The sequence below is a fragment of the Meriones unguiculatus genome, chromosome 7 (assembly GCF_030254825.1).
Source record: "Meriones unguiculatus strain TT.TT164.6M chromosome 7, Bangor_MerUng_6.1, whole genome shotgun sequence".
Lineage (NCBI taxonomy): Eukaryota > Metazoa > Chordata > Mammalia > Rodentia > Muridae > Meriones > Meriones unguiculatus.
This window is the reverse complement of record NC_083355.1, coordinates 15,044,709-15,065,765: the sequence shown is the minus strand read 5'-3', so window position 1 is coordinate 15,065,765 and position 21,057 is coordinate 15,044,709. Positions and strand designations below refer to the sequence as shown.

Below are 21,057 nucleotides of genomic sequence, written 5' to 3'. Positions count from 1 at the left end.
CTTCCCCGCTCGCTGGTCCCTACCCCCTCCTACCCGCTGCGGCTCCACCGGGTTCGGCCCTTCCCGGACACCGTCGCCCGCGCTCTCGTCCCGGAGTCCGGCCGCGACCTCTCCTGGCGGCATGGCCAGCTCAGAGGCTGGTGAGTCTCGGCCCGGAGCCCCAGTGTTTGTGCGCTGCAGCGTCCAGCAGGCCTCGGGATGGGCTGAACCGTGTCTGGGCTGTTGGAAAGGCCCGTGACTGGGGGGCACTAGTTGCAGTCGCAGGGGCGTATCTGAGTTTAGGGTCTCAGCCTCCAGACCTCTTGGGTTTTCTAGGCGTGGAACGGGACTCGGGGTGTGACAGGAGCTCTTTGGCGAGGTTGCCAAAGAGCAGCCTTGAGACACACACAGCCTGTCTTTATAGAGCAGTCAGGATCCTTCTCGGACCTGAGTTTGTGTGGGGTATCTAGCCGCAGACCGTCTCTCCTTCCCCTTCCTTTGTTGAAACTAAGGCAGAACCTATCCTTTGTATTGATTTTTTTTTCCCCCTTGAGGAGGAGCAGTCATAGATCTTCTGATGCCCTGTAGAGTAACCGGCTTTGTCCAGTAGTGCCTTTGAAAAGCCAGTTGATACGGTTGTCTAGGACGCTTTCCTCCTCCTCTCCTGGACAGCATACAAAATGGTTGTCATGACTTGGTCAGCTTTGAGAAATGGGCATCAGGAGTGGGGCATAATGGGCAAAGCCCATTCAGACTGTTGTCTCCTTAACATCTGTCCACCTCGTACTGGAGATGTGTCCGGTTCTAAAGTGCTTTCTAATACCCAATTATTTCAGAATACAGCTCTTTCAAGCTTTCGTAATTATTGCTGGAACCCTTAACCTGGGTTTGATCTAGGGGAGGGCAAGAGCTAAAAACAAAACAACCACCACCACCAACGGGGAACTTGAGCAATATTGTGTGCCAGCCTAGCGATATGTTTTGTGTTTTTTTTTCCATGTTTACTTTCATATACATCAAATATAATAAAGAAAACTAACAAATGCATTAGTGTCGGTGTTGTCATTCAAGTTCCTAACAGTCTAAATTATTAGTCACCCGAGAGATCTTAACTTATACCAGATAATTGGGTAAAAACATGTCTTATACTATTGGGAATTTGGAGCCACCTCCGTTAGTTTCTAGCAAGTTTAGATTACCATTTACAGCTGTCTTATGACATACCTGTTTACCTATAAATTTGTTGTAACTAAAAACATCCGTGTAAGTATCACAAAAATACTGGTAAATAGAAGTTTAGGTTGCAAGAATAAAAGTTGGATTGGCACAAAAGTTTTGACTGCATAGGAACTAGCACTAGAAATCTCAGGAAATTAAATACATCTTTTGAAAACTTTTGCCTGGTTGAGTCTGAAATTTCATGAAAAAGTCCTACAGTTTTCGCTGTATATCCTTGTGCAGCAGTAACTTTTAAATGTACATATGACTTTTTCTATTGCTACTGAAGACTGTCCCCCCCTTCTTTCCCAACAGAATGGGTAACAATTGCCAATAACCTTCTTACTAAATGTCACATACACTTGAGGATACAAAGACTTGAAGACTGTGATGCTAATGTTTTTATTGCACTTTATCAATCCATTTTGGGAGAAAAGGTACCAGGTAAGGGTACTGAAAAGTGAGAATAATTTTGTTTATGTCTTAGGTCACAGGTTTCCTTTGACATAGAATTTTGTTTCTCTTTCAACATCTTATTTCTAGCCAAATATAAGTTGCTTTAATGAGTACATTATGGACCTCACCCATAATAATAGCCATGATTAAATAGCTTGGTATTTATTTGAGTTAAACACCATTTACTTCAATCCCATGCAATCCTCAACGACTTTAAAATCATTATTTCTGTACCATCAAGATTCTAAATTTCAGTGGGTCTTGGGAATTTGTTGGGTTTTAACTACTAATTATAGATAAGCATTAACATTTCAGTGGGATGTGCTGGCCAGGTTGGTCTACATAGTGAATTCCAGAGTTACAGACCTGTTTCCTACATATATATATATATATATATATATATATATATATATATAAATAAAAAGGAAAAAAAAATGCTGTTTGTACTTGCTTAATCTAGTTTATAAGATGACAGCCAAGCTGGGTAAGTCTTTAAAGCCAAGCCTTTAATCCCTGTACTGGGGAGGCAGAAGGAGGTTGAGCTTTGTGAGTTAGAGGCCAGCCTGGTCTGCAGACAGGCAGGGCTACAACAGTAAAACCCTGTCTCTCAAAAAAACAAAAATAAAAATAAGACAGCCAATAAAAATGACTTCTCATTTTCTTTTAGGTGCCAAAATTGTGTCCTCTGTTAAATATCGCAGCCCCTTATCCTTAGATTTCTTACTGCTTTTTCCTTTATCTCTAATTGATAAATTTGCATCACCATACTTTACAGATTTCTTTATTTATGTTTTGAGACAGGGTTTCTCTGTGTAGCCTTGGCTGTCCCTGACTCATTTTGTAGACCAGGCCTACCTTGAACTCAGAGCAATCCTCCTGCTTCTGCCTCCTTAAGTGCTGGGAATAAAGGTGTGTGACCCTTCCCTCTCCCTGGCTCTTTAAATTTTATTTTATTTATATGAGTGCTCTATCTTCATGTACACCTGCCTGCCAGAAGAGGACATCAGGTCATTCATAGATGGCGGTGAGCCACCATGTGGCTGCTGGGAGTTGAACACAGGACCTCTGGAAGGGCGGACAGTGCTCTTAACCTCTGAGCCGTCTCTCCAGCCCCACAATGAAATTAGTGCCCTCTTGCTGTCCCCACTGTAAACTTGAATGAGTGGCCCTCCACATTCTCTAGAATAATGGTGTGACTTACAGTTGTGGTCACTTGGTATTAGTTTCAACTGTTTGGGGTTCATCGTTTTATTGTTTCAAAACAGGGTCTCTCACCTGTACCTCTGGCTCTCCTGTTGCTCACTCTGTAGACTAGGCTGTTCTTGAACTCAAATATGCACCTGCCTCTGCCTCCCAGATACTAGGATCAAAGGCGGGCACCATGACACCTGCCTCTAGGGCTCACCTTCAATACCAGAGGAGACACTTGGCTTGCTATGAAGATCTTTTTCCATACTCTCACCTGCGCTTTAGCTTTTACACCAGTTAATCCCAGGCGATGCTCGTAACGGCATTTAAGAGGCCTACTTGAGCACCTGCTGCGGTTTGAGACGGTATCACACAGGTGGCCTCAATTGGCCTAGAACTTGCTATATCTATCTACCTGGCTAGCTAGCTAAGTAGGTAGATAGAGATATAGAAGATAAGGCTGTACTCTGCTTCCCGAATGCAGGAATTCAAGGCAGGTGCCACCATGTCTGGCTGATTTGGGGTTTAGTTTTTGCTTTGTTTTGTCAAGGAAAGCAACCCGTAGTTAGGGAATTAGCATCTTTTTGTTTTGTTTTGGGGACAGGTTTTGTTATTTAGAGCAGTGTAGTTGCAAACTCCTAATACTGCCTCAGCCTCTCTAATGCTAAGATTATAGACATGTGTCATCATACCCAGCCTTGGCTTTTGTTATTAGACTATCTTAACGACTTGAATTTGGGACCATCTGTTTATTCCTTTACATGGTGCTTACATAGAATATACTCATACATTGGATGAAAAATATTCCACTAATATGTGTGGAGTATTGAAAAACAAATTCAAATCAGTAAATAGTCAACCAAAACAAACTCTAGTACTTAGAATTTGGCTCTAAAAATACTTTCTTGTTTGGGCTGCTTTTGTAGCAGTGGAGTTTACTCGGAAGCTTAGTCACAGACAGTCATATGTGACATATATACTTTTTTTTTCCTTGAAAACTTGGTCCCTCGTGGATCTAAAATGATGTGACTTTCTCTCTGCCCCCGCAGACCTCATAGTTATCCCCAAGAGTCAAGAAGACGATGCCCACAATGCACAAGCAGTGATTGATTCACTAGCTTTGGATTACCTCCAGGTCAGCCTGTCTCACATAACAGGTTAGTATATTCTTACCCATCAGATAATCATGTACTTAATTAAGTGTTAGGATCTTAGCTGTTGTTTAACCAAGTCCAAACGGGAAAACTGTAAGATGGAGCTACAGCGGTCAGTGTGTAGTTAGGCAGCCGTGACAGCCCTGGACACCGAACACTGAGTCTGTGTTGACCCTGGGTTAGAACTGTGTTGTGTGTGGTTTTTTGCTTTTTTGTAGTTGTTGTTTGGTTTTTCAAGACAGGGTCTCTCTGTGTAGCCCTGGCTGGAACTCCCTCTGTAGAGCAGGCTGGCCTAGAACCCAGAGATCACCTGCCTGAGTACTACACAGAGAAATCCTGTGTCAAAAACAGTCCCGGGGGGAGGGAGAGGTGTGTACCACCATGCTTGTTATTTTGAAGCACACATGCTGCATGCCTGTTGGAGCTAACAGAAACTCGTAAATGTCCACCATTAGGGGCTGCGCAAGTACAGTCGCTTCTCACAGCACGGCGCTCCACGGCTGTAAGGAGTGACTGAGCATATTCTTCACGTACAGTTTTCATAGTTATAAAACAGTCTTCAGCGTACACTAGAACACGGTGCATTAGAACACCTTGTCCTTCTGATGACAACATGCTACAGCTTGTTAGAACAGATGTGGGAAGAGAATTCCCGTGTGCTTGACTGCATTCAGAAAGACTTTCTAGAGGAGCATGTTAGAAACACGTTACTCTGATGGCATCCAACGAGACCTTCATAGATACTGAAAAGGGGACAAGAATTTTCTTTGAGCAATTTTAAAACTTTAAAAAAAACTTTTTTTTTTTTTTTTTTTTTTGACAATTGTGAGCTCTCACGTGGGTACTGGATTTGAACCCAGGTCTTCTAGAAGGATAGTCAGTGAGTTTAACTATTGAGCTATCTCTCTAGCCCCTGAGTGTTTGAGTTTTGAACCATGCTATCAGTTTGAAACATTTGGGGATGTACTTTAATTGGTAGAGTGCTCCCCTAGCACATAGCAGGCCTGGCTTAGCTCTTAACACCACACGTAGACACAGGTACAATTTCATGTAAACTATTTCTTAAACTTGTTCCAGAATAATACAGGGTATACTATGTCGCGTTCAAAACAAAACATAGCATATGTATTCATAGTGGCAGACTGAGAATTAAGAATTCTAGTAAATGAGTTTAATGACCAGTGAGAATCTTAGAAACTTCAAAGTATGTTTTGATCACAAAGAGGGCTTATACTGTTGATTTATTCATTTCTTTTTTATTTTTTTTAATAAATTACAATTTCTTCACTTTGTATCCCAGCTGTAGCCTCCTCCCTCATCTCCTCCCATGCCCCTCTCCAAGTCCACTGATAGGGGAGGTCCTCCTCCCCTTCCAAGATCTGACCCTAGCCTATCAGGTCTCATCAGGACTGGCTGCATTGTCTTCCTCTGTGGCCTGGTAAGGTTGCTCTCCCGTCAGGGGGAGGTGATCAGGGAGCCAGGCACTGAGTTCATGTCAGAGACAGTCCCTGTTCCCATTACTAGGAACCCACTTAGAAACTGAGCTGCCAAGGGCTACATCTGTGCAGGGGTTCTAAGTTATCTCCATGTATGGTCCTTGGTTGGAGTATCAGTCTCAGAAAAGACCCCTGTGCCCAGATTTTTTTGGTTGTTGCTCTCTTTGTGGAGCTCCTGTCCCCTCCAGTACTTTCTGTCTCCCTTTCTTTCATAAGATTCCCTGCACTCTGACTCATAGCCAGAGTTTGGCTATGAGTCTCAGCATCTACTTTGATATCCTGCTGGGTAGAGAATTTCAAAGGCCCTTTGTGGTAGGCTCCTGTCCTGTTCCCTGTTTTCTCCCTCTTCTGATGTCTGTCCCATGTGCCTTTCTGTGTGAGGATTGATCATCTGACCCAGGGTCCTCCTTCTTTTGTTTAGCTTCTTTAGGTGTATAGATTTTAGTATGTTTATCCTACAGTATATGTCTAATATCCACTTTTGAGTGAGTATATACCATGTGTGTCTTTCTGCTTCTGGGATACCTCACTCAGGATGATCTTTTCTAGTTCCCACCATTTGCCTGCAAATGTCATGATTTCCTTGTTTTTAATTGCTGAGTAGTATTCCATTGTGTAAATGTACCCCAATTTCTGTATCCATTCCTCAGTTGAGGGATATCTGGGTTGTTTCCAGGTTCTGGCTATTACAAATAAAGCTGCTATGAACATGGCTTAGCAAATGTCCTTGTTGTATACTTGAGCATATTTTGAATATATGTCTTGATTTATTCATTTCCAGGAGTTAAATTTTTTTTTTCTGTTCTTTGGTTTCTGATTTTTTTGTTTGTTTGTTTGTTTTGGTTTTGTTTTTTGAGACATGGTTTCTCTGTATAACCTTTTCTTTCTCCTTCCTTCCTCTCTTTGTTTTTTGAGACAGGGTTTCTCTGTATAACCTTGGCTGTCCTGGACTTGCTTTGTAGACTAGCCTCGCCTCAGACTCACAGAGATCCTCTTGCCTCTGGCTCCCAAGTGCTGGGATCAAAGTGTTGGGATCACTACCCAAGCAGTTAAGTGTTAAGACAGGTCACTTTATCTCTTAGTGAGCTGGCAATATATAATATATATATATATTATATATTTTATATGTTATATTTCAGTTCTAGGTGAGTAAATGGGATTAATCAATTTGGAGGAATGATTTTGTAGTTTCTTTGTTCTCAGAGCTTAGTAGAATTACTTTATGGGGCCAGAGATTGCTCAAAGGTTAAGAGAACTGGCTCTTCCAAAGGTCCTGAGTTCAATTCCCAGCAACCACATGGTAGCTCCCAACCATCTATAATGAGATCAGGTGCCCTTTTCTGGCCTGCAGGCACACATTGTATAACTATGCAGTGTTATGCAAGCAGACCACTATATAACTAATAAATAAAATCTTTAATAAAAAAATTACGTTATTATCTGAGCAGGGAAAGTTGCTGGTTTGTTTGTTTTAAGATGGGGTCTCATTGTGTAGCTGTGATTGGCCTAGAATTCACAGCGATCCAATTGGTTCTGTAATGCTAAGATTAAAGTCACCACACTGAGCTCCTTTTTTTGTTTTTTAAAAGCCAGACTCTCAAATTATAGGCTAGTGGAAGACTACTAGTCTCAGTAGTTAGCCCAGGCTGCCCTCAGTCTCCCAGCAGTCCTCCCATCCCATCTCTTTAGTGAGGAGATTTTAGGTCCACGTTACCATGAACAGCTTGGTATTTGTGCTTTATGAGCGTACTGGAGCAAGGTTCTAAAACCCCTGTTTGTAAAGGTTTTTAGTATAGCCCTGATACCACAGCACGTGAAAAGTTGCAGATCCGCTTACGTCTTAGGCCGGCCACAGAGCAGCTTTTTACCACTTAGGTCTCTTTTAAAGCACTTTTCCCCACCACAAAGCTCTGCAGTCCGCTAGCAATCTGGTTGCTGGGTTGGCAGTGCGTGCTCCCGTCCTGGAAACCAAGCAGTCTGAGTATGCCCTTGGGACACAATTACATCCTTTAAGCCAGAAAAACACAGCACTTGAAAACATGATTTCTAGTGTGCTATTTTAAAAATTAAAAAACCTGTCAGACCTCATCTGTCTTCACCAGCAGAAGAGGAAAACAACAGATTTCTGGTTTAGGTTTGTTCTATGTCAGGGTTAAAGTAGATGGGCTGTGTTCTCAAACACCAGATTTCAAGTCTGCTTTGGCTGTATTTTTTGAATGATAGGCGTAATTCCCCGAAGGACAGACAGTATGGGAAGATAAGTTCCATCCAGACTTGATGTTGATTAGAACCCATTTAGATGACCCTAAACAAATGAAGCTTCTATGTTTTAATAGCCCGCTTCTAGTCAGCATTCCAGTTTAACATCTATCTGGGGTCTCTGTGGGCCAGGTACTGTGCTAAAGACTTTGCAGAGAGTAACTTCCGGGAGCTGGAGGTAGAAATCAGTGGGGAGGGCTTGCCTGGCATGCAGGAAGCAGGGCCTTTGCTCTTCAGTATGATCTAAGCTAGCTATGCTGCTACATGACTGTCATTCTAGCATTTGGGAGGTGGAGGCAGGAGGATGAGGAATTTAAGGTCATCCTCTACTGCATAGAAAGTTTGAGGCCAGCTTGGGATTTTTTTTTTTTAATTTTATTTTTCTTATTAGTTACATTTTGTTAACTCTGTGTCCTAGCTGTATCCCGCTCCCTCATTCCCTCCCCAACCCCACACTCCCTCCCTCATCTCCTCCCTGCCCCTTTCCAAGTCCACTGATAGGGGAGGACCTCCTCCCCTTTCATTTGACCCTGTTTTATCAGGTATCTTCAGGGCTGGCTGCAAAGTCCTCCTCTGTGGCCTAACAGGACTGCTCCTCCCCTAGGGGGGTGGGGAGGTCAAAGAGCCTGCCCTTGAGATCCTGTTAGAAATAGTCAAAAATATGGAACGCTTCACGAATTTGCGTGTCATCCTTGCGCAGGGGCCATGCTAATCTTCTCTGTATCGTTCTAATTTTAGTATATGTGCTGCCGAAGTGAGCACCAGCTTGGGATTCTTAAGATACTGTCTCAAGAAAGGAAAGAAGGGAGCCGGGCATAGTGGTGCATGCCTTTAATCTCAGCACTCAGGAGGCAGAGGCAGGTAGATCTCTGTGAGTCCAAGGCCAGCTTGGTCTACCGAGTGATTCTAGGACAGCCAGAACTGCTATACAGAGAAACCCTGTCTTGAATAAAAAAGGAAAAAAGAAAATGGTTTGACCTATACAAAGTAAATAGATGTGAGCAAAGATTCCTAATGAAAGCACCCATTAAGTTGTCAATTTTGTTTTGCTGTAATTCTCACAAGCTGGCCTCGAGGAACAGGCCTCTGTCTTCCTCCTACTGCTCTTTTTCACTAGCTACTGTAAAGTTGCCTGCTGTTTTCTGGCTTGGTTTCTAGGGGTTCTCCCTAAAGCATGCTCCTTGGGGCCACTTGCTCAGCTACTAGAAAAAGGACCATGCCAGTGAATGATCAAATACCACATTCAGGCTTCCCCACCCCTTGTTTCTTCAGCTGTAATCAAACAACAGGAAATGGATGTTTTTACATTATAATTGCTTTCATTAGTTTATACCTATATTCTCAAACAGCATTCATATATATTCATTTCAGGGCTTATGAGGCTTCTGATTTCTTTGTTAAATGTCTTAAAAAAATCTGTGTCTTCTGTGTTCAGGAGAAAACATAGTGAAAGGGGATAAGGAATCTATCAGGAATCTCCTAGAAATATTTGATGGGTTGCTGGAGTATCTGACAGAACACGTCAGTGAAACGTCTTACAACAAAAGTAAGTATAAAAGGGAGGGCCAGCTTGCCCATTGCTCTTGGGAAGCAGAATCTAGTATAAGACAGCTGGTAAATGAATGCTAAATTCCCAGTTCTTTCTGCTCTGAGTGGTTAGAACCTGTCCTAGACTCCCAGTATGTTCTTTGCTAACTTGGATATGGCTTTTAAATTACAACCAATCAATAACAGAGAGCTAAATTTCCAGCTGAATTATTTATTGTCCTGTTATTACCTGAGATCTCCTGTTGCAGAATTTCCTCTCAGAAGTGCCATCGTGCATGCTAAGTGTGGATGTTTCTGAGGCACCGGCAGGGAGACCTGGGGTATCACCAGTTTTGAGCCTACATTGGCATTTTGTGACAGTCTGAATATTTTTATTGTTGTTTTATTTTTGGTTTTTCAAGACAGGGTTTTTCTGTCTTGGACTCACTTTGTAGACCACACTGGTCTCAGAGATCTACCTGCTGCCATCCCCCCCCCCCATAGTGTGGCGAATCACAGGCATGTAGCAAGAGGCTACAGCATATCAGTTTATGAGCAAACAATTCTCCTGTTCATGGGTGGACTAACACATGACCTGTTCTTGTACCGCAGAGTTAAGCAGAGAGTTTCAGCAGAAACAGTAATAAACATGAATTCTAATACACATTGAAACAAAATGCCTGGGTACACTCATCCTCTCAGACTCTCCTGCTGTTCCCGTGAGGCCTGTGCGCACACTGTGGCCTTGAGGTCAATCTCTCAGGCTCTAGTTAGAGTGCTACTAGAGACTTTTAATCAATAGCTAAAAAGATGTCAAAGCTGTAGAGGAGATTGGGAAGGTGTGGCGCGCTAGAAATGTTGGATTTCAGTCATTTGAGTGCGGTCCATGTTAAATGCTACTCTGTGCACACCGGGAGGTTGAAAGCTGCACGCCGTGTTTTCTGTTTCAAAGAACCCATGCTGCAGTCAGGGAGATGGTTCCAACTGTGTATAATAAAACATAAAGGAGTTGGGGAGAATGCTGGATGTGAATGGCAGGTGGAACTCACCTACCTCAGGGCCTACAGGTATTTGGATGTTCTGTAGCTTTTAAAATTATTTTTATTATATATTTTTACTTATTTTGTGTGTGTGTGTGCATATGTGTGTGAGTGTCTTTACCACAGTATATATGTAGGGGGAGTTCTCTCACCATGTGGGTCTCAGGGATCAAACTCAGGTTGGCAGATTTGGCAGTAGGTACCTTCACCCACTGTGGCCCTTTTTTTATCTTTTTTTAAAAGTAACAGGGTTAAGAGGCAGAAACTCTAAGTGAAGAGATTGAGATGAATTTAAATGGTAAGAGCAGACAGGCAGTGGTGGCGCACACCTTTAGTTCCAGCACTTGGCAGAGGCGGGTGGATCTCTCTGGGTTTGAAGCCAAAAAAACAAAAAAGAAAATAAAGAAATGGTAAAGGCAATCCTTACAATTTAATGCTTGGTCACAGGGAGTAGGGTTGACAAGTGCCTAGCTGATGAGGTTAGAGAGGACTCTCTTAGATACTGCTCTTGCTTTGAAATGACTCCATGACCACAGCAACTCTTAAAAAGAGAGGCTTGCTTACAGCTTCAGAGGCTTATTCTATTAGTATCATGGTAGCAGGCAGGAGTGGTGCTGGAGAAGTAGCTGAGAGGCACATCTTAATCCACCAGCTGAGGGAGACAGAAACAGAGAGAAAGACACACACACACAGACTCAGACACACAGAGAGAAACAGATGGAGACAGAGAGATTGACTGACTCACTCTGGGCGTGGCATGGGCTTTTGAAACCTCAGAGCCTACTTCCGCTCTACACACTTCCTCCAACGCCATATCTCCTTATCCTTCTAATCCTTTCAGATAGTGTCACACCGTGGTAACCAAGCATTGAGCTATATGAGCCTATGGGGCCCATTCTCATTCAAACCCCCACAGGGATGGAGGTAGGAAGACAGAACTGAGATTTTCTTTTTTTTAAGTGTTCTGCCTACATGTACACCAGATCTCATTACAGATGGTTGTGAGCCACCATGTGGTTGCTGGGAATTGAATACAGGACCTTTGGAAGAGCAGCCAGTGTTCTTAACCTCCGAGCCTGAGAACTGAGATTTTCATGTGAGTGCATGCTACTGGAAGCTGAAGAGTAATCCCAGGGGAAGTTGGTAGTGAGTTGAGTTGGGCCTGTCTCTGTGACAACACCTTAGTTAGACAGCGTTTTCTAAGGTTTGAGTTACACACAGGTCCAAAGTGTATTTATTTGGTACTATTACTGGAGCTGATGAGATTCTTCAGCGTTCCAGTCAGCATTGACAGGAAACAGATGTCTGTGTCTGTAGTCCCATGAGCTGTGGAGGGCCCAGCGTTACTGCTGACCTACTGAAGAATGAGGATTTGAAGGCAGACTTGGAGGTCAGTGCTTAGTTCTACCTCTTGGTGTATTGTTGATGTTCTCTAAGCTTTTGGCTTTTGCTCTCTGAGGTGGGACCGTGAGTGGCCCGTGCTGGCTTCCACTCCTGATCCTTCCTCCTCAGCCTGCCCGGTGTGAGGTTACAGGTGTGCTGCACTACACCCGACTCTCAGATTGTTGTCTTCTCTGAAGGCTGTGGAAGTTTCCTGGGAATCACTAGCAAAGGGCAAGCGCACCGAGTGTCAGCAAGCGGTACTGACGCGTGTCTGTGAATGTGGAGGCAGACAGAAGTGGGGGTGACTGCTTCAACAGGAACAGGCAGAGCAGAGGGGGAGAGCTGGCCACTGGGGCCTCACTCACCTGACTCCTGGATTCATCCTGCCGCTGGTGGAAGTGGCTAGTAAAAGATGGACATTTTCACCTAAGCCATGATGTGCTCTCTTAGCCTAAGGCATGATTATCTTGGACCCTGAGGTATGTTGGCACAATTATGCTGACTTCCCTAATTACCTCAGATAGCCCTTACAGATGAAGAGACGTAAGTGAGCCCAGCTTTAACAGTGGGGCTGGTTGGGGCTGGGAGAATCACTGGGGGTGAAAGCACTTGCCACATAAGCTTGATAACCTGAATTCCATTCCCAGAACCCACAGGGAAGGAGAGAAAATGGTCCTCTGACCTCTGCACTTGTGGTGTGGCACTCAGGCTCCTGCATGCCGCCCCCACCGCGTGTGCAAACACAGCAGTAATCAAGTGTCGCTGTGGTGGGCGGAACATATGTTGTGAAAGCCCTGTGCTTGTCTCTTCGTTTTCCAGGAGAATCACTACAGACGGTGGTTGGTTTGCTGCTCTACCGTTTCTCTCTGGCTCAGGACAGGCTGGGGTATCAACTTAGCGTTCATTTTTATCTTTTTAACAGGTGAAACTGAACAGTATTTTAAAGACTTTCATGGAGGAGAACGTGTAGAAGAGCATATGAAGAAACCCAGATCGCTGGGGAAAAATTTTTCTTTTGAGAGGTAATATGCAGTGAACTTCATCAGACAAGTTATGCTTTCCTTCATCTGAGATTAGGCCCAGCATATTCCCATGGTCCCCTCCAAACTAACATGAACACTTTCATGTCTTCCTGGGGGAGTTTTAAGAACTTTGAACTATGTTTAATAATTTAGTGCTAATTCTCAATTTTAACTACCTATTAAGTTTTAATTTTCCCTTGATTTGTCAATTTTTTTTTCTCTTTGAGACAGCCTGGGCTGGCCTTGAACTTGCTCTGTAGCTGAGCATGACTGAACTGATCTTCTGCCTCCACTTCCAAAATGTTACAGAAACAACATTCATTCATTCGTTCATTCATTAATTTGTTTATTGGTTTGTCCCTAGCTTTGGCTATCGTGGCATGCATCTATCTGTTTGTCTGTCTTTCTGTTGGTTTTTCCATAGTCTTGGCTATCCTGGAATTCACACTATAAACCAGGCTGGACATGAACTCAGGGACACCCCTGCCTTTGCCTCCTGAGTGCTAGGATTAAAAGGCATGTGCCATCACTGCCTGGCCCAGAAATGTTTTTAAAGATCTTTAGGAAGATGAAATCTCCAGTTCAGAGCTACATACTATTAACTTCTTGTTAGCATTTTCATCTTTCGTGCTCTGCTGCTTTGTTCTTTTTCCCCCTTTTCTTTTTAGTGGTTTTGGGGATCAAATGCAAGGGTCTTACTAATGTTAGCCCGACATTCTGCTATTGAGTCCTTGAATTTTCTGTCCTTTTTCATCTCCTTTTTCCCTGCCTTTGTTTATCATAGACTTCAATTCCTGATCCTCCTGCCTTTGCCTTCCAATCATTGGGATTAAAGGAATGTGGTAACACACCAAAAATTCTTTTTACTATTTATTTAAAGATTTATTTATTTATACATATTTGCATGTATGCCTGAATCACAGAAGAGGGCACCAGATCCTATTATAGATCATCATGAACCACCAGGTGGGAATTGAACTCAGGACCTCTGGAAGAACAGCCAGTGTTATTAACTGCCCAGCTATCTCTCCAGCCCATTATTTATTTATTTATTTTTTAGGCAGGTCCCACTACATAGCTCTGGCAAGCCTGGAACTCACAGATTTGCCTGCCTTTGCCTCCTGAGTACTGGCATTAAAGGCGTGTGCTACCACACTTGGAAGTTCTAATTTTTTTTTTTTTTTTTTTAAGCTGGGTGGTGGTGTTGGGGGCAGCAGCGGCGGTGGGGGCACTCTTCTTTAATCTAGCACTCAGGAGGCAGGTGGGTGGATCTCTGAATTGAAGCCAGCCTGGTCTGCAGAGTGAGTTCCAGGACAGCCAAGGCTACACAGAGAAATCCTGATGCAAAAAAGCCTAAAAAAAATTTTTTTTTTTTTTTACTATGTATGAGTGTTTTCCCTTCCTGTATGTATGTGCATGCTGTGCGTCTGTGGAAGTCAGAAGAGATCATTGGATCCCCTGGAGGTAACTGTAGGTAACACGAGTTACCTACAGTTGTGAGCTGCCACATGGGTGCTGGGACTTGAACCTGAGTCCTGCAAGAGCAAGTATTCATACCTGCTGAGCCGACTCTCTGTCCCCTAGTTGTTAGCCTTTAATGGAGCTTGCCATGGCTTGAAATGCACAGAGAGTACATTGTGAAATGTGTATCAAAGGACACTCATACAATTCTTTTCCTACTTCACTTTATTATTTATGTGAACTATTTCAGATGGCATGTATGTGTTTGTGGCTATGTACGTAACGAGTGCAAATGTCAACAGACGTCAAAGTTGTCTGCTGCCCCTAGAGCTGGAGTTACATACAGGTGGTTGTGAGCCACCTGATGTGTGAGACTCAGATTCTCTGAAGAGCAGCATGTGGGCTTAGCCAGTGAACCATCTCTCCAACCCCTACTTCTTTTTTTTTTTTTTTTAAACGATAAAGACAGGGTTTCTCTGTGTAGCCTTAGCTGTCCTGGACTCACTTTGTAAACCAGGCTGGCCTCGAACTCACAGTGATTGGCCTGTCTCTCTCCCTGAGTGCTGAGATCACAGACAGTGGAGCCCGGCTCCTACTTCATTTTTTAACAGCCAGTTTCACTATGCTCACTGGGTTGGCCTTAAATTTACTATGTAGCCACAGTGGCTGACCTCTGACTCAGAGCCATTCTGCTGCTCTTAGTCTTCTGAGTGCTGGTTTGTGTTAACATAACCAGTTCATGCAGTTTTTTACTTTTTCATTATTAGAATTAAAAATGAAAAGCAAGAGAAAAAATATTTGAAAAATCTAGCCAGGCATGGTGGCATCACACCTTTCATTCTAGCACAGAGAGGCGGAGGCAGGCGCTCTTAGGTTCGAGACCAGCCTGATCTACAGAGTGAGTTCTAGGACAGCTAAGGCTACACAGAGCCTTGTCTGTCTGAATAAACAAACATGTAAGTAAATAAATAAACTAAACTTTCTTTGAGAGTCTTGGAGTGTAGGCTGGTCTGGATTTGGTATGTAGACAAGGATGGATTACTCTGAGTTACGGTGTTCCTGCCTCTACCTCCTAAGTGCAAGGATTACAGGCACACAGCACAATGCCCAGTGCTGGGAATTGAACCCAGGGCTTTCTGCATGTTAGACTGGCACTCCGCTAACTGAACTCTATCCCCAGCTGGTAAGGATATTTGCTTTGGAGGTAAAAGTTCCACAGATCCCCACATCCCACAGCCTTAGACTCATCAGTGTTTGCTGTCTTTTAATCCTTGACACACACAGCTGTTCCCACCTTGAATCTAGCAGTCAAAATCAAACAGATAAACAGCAAAATGAAGTCTTCCTTTCGTCCCTCCTTTATGGCTGGGAATAAGCCAAGAACCTTGAGGATGGTAGGCAAGTACTAAATTACTGGGGTACAGTCAAAGCTCCAGGCTTATGCACGTAGGAATAAGCCCCCTGTTACAGAAACAGCTCTCTGTAGTCAAACCAGGCCATGGTGAGTGTGAGACCTTTTCCAGGTGTTCCTCGTCATGTGATGCTTTGGGCCATACCTGGGATGAAGATGACGCTGAATCCACAGGTGAAATAATTAGACTCGGAGATACCGCACACACCTTTTCCCTAAGAAGTAATGGTGAGTAGACAAACCTTAAATATCGACTATCACAACACACAAGCACAAAAGATGCAGAATCATACAACTTAAAGTTGAGATGAATAGCGCCGCAGTTAAACATTCTCACTCAAATCACAGAATATCACTGTGAATACAAACGGCTCTCTGACAGCTGTGTGAGAGCGTCGGGCGCATACACAGGTAAAGCCAAAGCAGGTAAGTACATGCAGAGCTGTCATATAATTTGTCCCACAGTTAGGGATGCAGCTTTGAGCTTAGTCATACTTTTGGAGTACTCAATTATAATTTTATGAACTGGTTCACTTTTTTCATGGTTTGAATTAGCAAGTTCAGTCTCCTGGTTAGTAATGTTTCAGCTGCATGTCCAACAGTCAATAGCTTATTCACAGAGTGCCTTTCTCTGCACCCCAAGGGTGCAGACTCTTCTACCCTATTCCACCTTCTCCTCTATCCTAGTTGGACTCTTCTCTGCTATCGTACTGCTCCATCTGTCCTTCCTGTTATTGGCAGGCTCATGTCCAGTGCCCAGCCTCCTCCGCCTGTATCGGGCTCTAAGGCGGTGTTCTGTGGTGTGGCCTTCTCTGTTTCTGTAACACTGTTCATACAACTGCATGGAAAATTACAGTCTCTTAGGTAAACTCTTGAGTTCTTGGAAAAGTAGCCAGGTCAAGTTCTTACTGAGTATCTTCCCTGTGCCAGGCATTGGTGATCAGGTTGGAAACGAAACAGCCACAGAGCCTGACTTCATGTGGCTTACAGTCTGTGCGTGACGATAAATTGGGGAAATGTATGGAACAATCCTTAGTCTGTCAATACTTGGCAAAATACAAGGCCACAACAAGCATGTTTTTGAATGGAATGATGAAAAGGTTATTGTGGAAATAGGTACAATAAACTTGGGAACCAAGAGGCCTTCATTTTCATAGCCGCTGGCTTTGCAACTTTGGACAAAGCCCTTTTCTGAGTTTTATTTTCATCGGTGTGAAATGAGAGAATTGGATAAAGTCATCTCTGTAGTCCCTGTCAGCATTAACACTTTGACTGAACTTAAGTCAGCGGACCAAACATAGGAGGGAAGGGATGGGGAATCTAGAGTGGGTTATGACATCAGATGCCATGAAAAATGTGTAACCACAAAATCTGAAACTTTTGAGTACGGCATACTATAAATGGAAATTTTCAGCCTGGGGCCAGCCAAATGGTTCATCTAGTAAGGGCACTTTGCCAACAGGCCTGACTACCTGAGTTCCACGAACCCACAGAACTCGTCAGTTATCCTTTGACCTTCATAGGCACCATGGTACCCTATGCACAGGAATGAATAAAATATAAAAAGTTAGGGAGTTGTAGGGGCACTATGATCATATTTTATTCTACTATGCTGGCTAGTTTTATGTCAACTTGACACAAGCGGAAGTTATCTGAGAGGAGGGAACCCGAACTGAGAAAATGCTTCCATAAGATGAGGTTATGGGCAAGCCTGTAAAGTGCTTTCTTAATTAGTGGCTGATGGGAGAGGGCCCAGCGTGTTGTGGGTGCAGCCATCCTAGGCTGGTGGTCCTGGGTTTTTAAGAAGGCAGGCTGAGCAGGCCAATAAGCAGCACCCCTCCAGGGCTCTTCATCAGCTCCTTCCTCAAGGTCCCTGCCTTTGCTGCTTCTGATGGTGAGCTCTTCTATGAAACTGTGAGTGGAATCAGTCCCTTCCTCCCAAACTTGCTTTTGGTCACGGTGTTTCACCACCGCAGCGTAACCCTGACTAAGACATACACACACAGAAAATTCTCAAGAACAAAGAAAAACCTGCCAGGTGCGGTGCCACACACCTTTAATCCTAGCACTCAGGAGGCAGAAGCAGGAGGATTTCTGCAAGTTTGAGGCCAGCTTGGTCTACAGAGCAAGTTCCAGGACAGCTGGGGCTACACAGAGAAACCCTGTCTGGAAAAAAAAAAAAGTTGAGGCTATGTGTTAAGGCATATATGAAATATGAATGGATTGGGTCCTCCCTCTAATACTTAGATTCAGATGTTGTGTAACAGTCATACACTTTCACAGACATCTCATTTGGGCTTCAGTTTCTGAATCCCAAGTTTTAGGTAATAGTACTTAGCCATAACCCTGACTTCATAACAGCAGCATTTCTGCACTCTGGCACCTGTTTTTCTAAAGCAAAGTAATTCAACACTGATAAAACCGCACTCAGGCTGCAGCACGCTGCCTCTTACTGTGTACTAGTTGTTACGGGTAATTGGTATCATGAGCATTTGGGACAGTATATTCTTTGACCATGTTCCTCTTTTAATATATTTAGCAAATTTCTATGATAGTTTAAAACTTTAGCCTTAATATTTTCTTTCCCAGGTGCTCAAAATTCTATGGACTTACAGTCTAGAAAAGCCTTGGTGTCACCAAGCACTAAACAATGGGAGGAAGTGCTGGGCCCTGGTTCATCAGGTTTTCTACCTGAAAATGGGACATCTTTTGAAGAAGGTGAGCTGTAATAGAACTTGAGCTCTTTACAATACTGCAGCAGTGTGTATGTGTGTGTATGTTGCAATGCCCGTATGTAGGTCACAGGGCCAGTAGAAGTTACATGTCTCCTGGGGGTTGAACTCAGATCATTTGGATTGGCAGTGAGCACCCTGTTGAAGCATCTTGCCAGCCCATGTGCTCTGTTGTAATTAAATTTAAAAAATGTATTTCTTGAGCCGGATGGTGGCACCACACCCGGCTGCAAATATCTTTCTACCCTGAGCCTGGTGGCTGATGCCTGTAATCTCAGCACTTCGGAAGCTAAGGCAGGTGGATTTCTGTGCAGAATACAAGGATAGGCTGGAATACAGTGTGAATCCTAGGGCAATAAGACTGTTGCAGAGTGAGACCCTCTTTCAAAAACAACACAAATTATAGTCATTCCTGGCTGGGGCTATAGCTCAGTGGAAGAGCTTGCTTATGCATGAATATGTTTATATGCGTGTTCATATTCAAGGACTCCATTGTAAGATCCACTTTAATTTCTCTTAGCAGCAGACATTCCTTCTGAGAGAATGTTTACAAGTGCCAAGAAGTTAGGTGAGCCGATCCGAGCTGCCATTCCCTTACATCCCCCTTACCATCCTTCTGAGCCTCGAGCACCTTGTCCTATAGGGAAGGAATTCCTCCGCTCAGGTCACTGCTGGGCTGCCGTGACTTCTGGAGAGTCTGCGGCACTTTCTATGGTAAGTGGAAAGGTTTTCTTGTAACTGGCTAGAAGCCCATATATTACTTATTTTTGCTGCTAGCGATTGAACCCAGAGACTTAGGTATGCTGAGCACACACAATTCCCAGCCCTGCAAGTCCATCTATTCAAAGAGGTCTTGGCTAGGATGGTTGTCAAATATATTACATTAATCAAAGTATGTGCCAGGCATGATGACACACACCTGTAATAAGAGTACTTGGGCAGATAAGAGGAGGATCATTGGGGATCTGAGGCCAGGTCAGGCTGTACACTGAGACCCTCGCTCCCAAATAGAGGGGGGGAGGGAGATCAAAGTATCTTCTTTTTTGAGACAGGATCTTACTGTGTGTAGTCCTGACCAGTCAGCCAGGAACTTGCTTTGTAGACTAAGCTGGCCTTGACCTCACAGAGATCTGCCTGCTTCAGCCTCTCCAGTGCTGGGAATAAAGGTACATCATGCTTAAATCTGCCTCGATGGGCTTAATTGGTAGAATGCCCACCTAGAATTCAAACTCCCCAACTCTTCCTAAACCCGGTGTGGTGGTGCATTTTTGTAATCCTCTGGTGTTGAGGCAAGGATACTAGAAAGTCACACTTGTCCTCAGCGACAAGAAACCCTGTCTTAAAAAAAAAAAGTTGGGGCTGGAGAGATGGCTCAGTGGTTAAGAGCCCTGGCTACTCTTCCAGGGGACCTAGCTTGATTCCCAGCACCCACAAACCAGTTCACAACTTTCTGTAACTTAAGTTCCAGGGCATCAGACAGCCCTTTTGACCGCCACACATGTTGCACAGACATACACACAGGCAAAGCACCTATATACACAAAATGATGAACTACAATAATAAAAATTATTTATTTTGTTTTTGTTTTTTCCAAGATGGGATTTCTTTGTGTAACCATGGCTGTCCTGGAACTCACTTTATAGACCAGGTTGGCCTTGAACTTAGAGATCTACTTGCCTTTGCCTCCCCAGTGCTGAGATTAAAGCTGTGCACCACCACCGTCCAGTGATAAAATTAATTTTCAAATTAAAAAAAAAAGTTGACCTCTGTATCTCTTTCTTACCCTAGGAAGATAGGGACAAGAAAAGCATAAGGTAAACTAGAGCCAACACATCCAGAACGTTTATTTTTTGCCAAGCACGGTTCTGGGTACTTTATAGGTATTAGGTAATTTATTCCTCAAAAGAGCTGTGTAGCAGGGACTGCCCTCTGTGGGAAAGCTAACTAGAGAAGTTAATGCCTCACGTGAGGCTATACCTCAATTGAAGATCAGAATTTGGACTCAGGCATACATGTCTGGCCCTGAGCTATATATCCGTACTTACAAACTATAAAGAAAAGAACAATGTTTAGCATAAAGCACTTACTATCTTGTCCTATCTGTTTCTTCTCGCCTTGAAAAAGGGATTATTCTTTTATACTGTCATTTTGTCTCTAACTTCCTGGAAAAACCATATATGGGCTGGGGTAGAGCTATAAGGAATGATCTCATTATTAAAAAAAAAAAATGCACAAATAGTGCTAGGTGTGGTGTCGCACACCTTCAGTTCCAGTGCTCAGGAGGCCATAAACAAGCAGATCTCTGTGAGTCTGAGACCACTACAGTCTACAGAATGAGTTCTAGGCCAGCCAGGGCCTAGAGTGCAACCTTGAGACCCTGTCTCAACAGAGGGGAGGGGAAGGTGAGTAATGCAGGAGAAGTGCAGGGAAAGATGGCACCGTATGGGCGCATCAGTCTCCACCTGCTTCTGTTCAGATGGAAGGAAGGAGCAGGGGTAGGAAGACTTTGGAAATCTTAGGAATTGGTGGGATGGAGTCCGAGTTTTTGGTAATACGCTGCTGCTTCCATGGGTGATGGTGAATGCGAGACACTTCACTTTAATTTTTTTTTAAAAATAGGGTTATTTTTAAAGTAAAGCCTGGGTATGGTAACAAACATCCTTATCCCAATGCTTGGAAGACAGGGATCTGTATGGGGCCAGCCTGGTCTACACAGTGAATCCCAGGCTGA

General features: G+C 43.7%; 1 protein-coding gene and 1 non-coding gene across 4 annotated transcripts in view; one reads left to right on the top strand and one right to left on the bottom strand.

The window, feature by feature from the left end:
- Positions 1-13: 13 nt before the first annotated feature.
- The window catches only part of Cep95 (centrosomal protein 95), a 31,453-nt gene continuing 10,409 nt past the window's right edge, over positions 14-21,057 (top strand). The window contains exons 1-8 of one of the 3 annotated variants that reach the window (XM_021634315.2): positions 14-140; positions 1,513-1,641; positions 3,891-3,998; positions 9,186-9,296; positions 12,623-12,722; positions 15,707-15,822; positions 18,184-18,312; positions 18,850-19,040. In XM_021634315.2, coding sequence (XP_021489990.1) covers positions 122-140; positions 1,513-1,641; positions 3,891-3,998; positions 9,186-9,296; positions 12,623-12,722; positions 15,707-15,822; positions 18,184-18,312; positions 18,850-19,040 — 903 coding nt within the window. In that variant the 5' untranslated portion in view covers positions 14-121. Of the gene's footprint in view, positions 141-1,512; positions 1,642-3,890; positions 3,999-9,185; positions 9,297-12,622; positions 12,723-15,706; positions 15,823-18,183; positions 18,313-18,846; positions 19,041-21,057 lie in introns of all 3 variants that reach the window. The other 2 variants (XM_021634314.2, XM_060386525.1) reach the window with 2 other exon arrangements.
- LOC132655715 (U6 spliceosomal RNA) lies at positions 8,406-8,512 on the bottom strand. Its single transcript, XR_009593499.1, has one exon. It is a non-coding gene; the product is annotated as a U6 spliceosomal RNA (small nuclear RNA).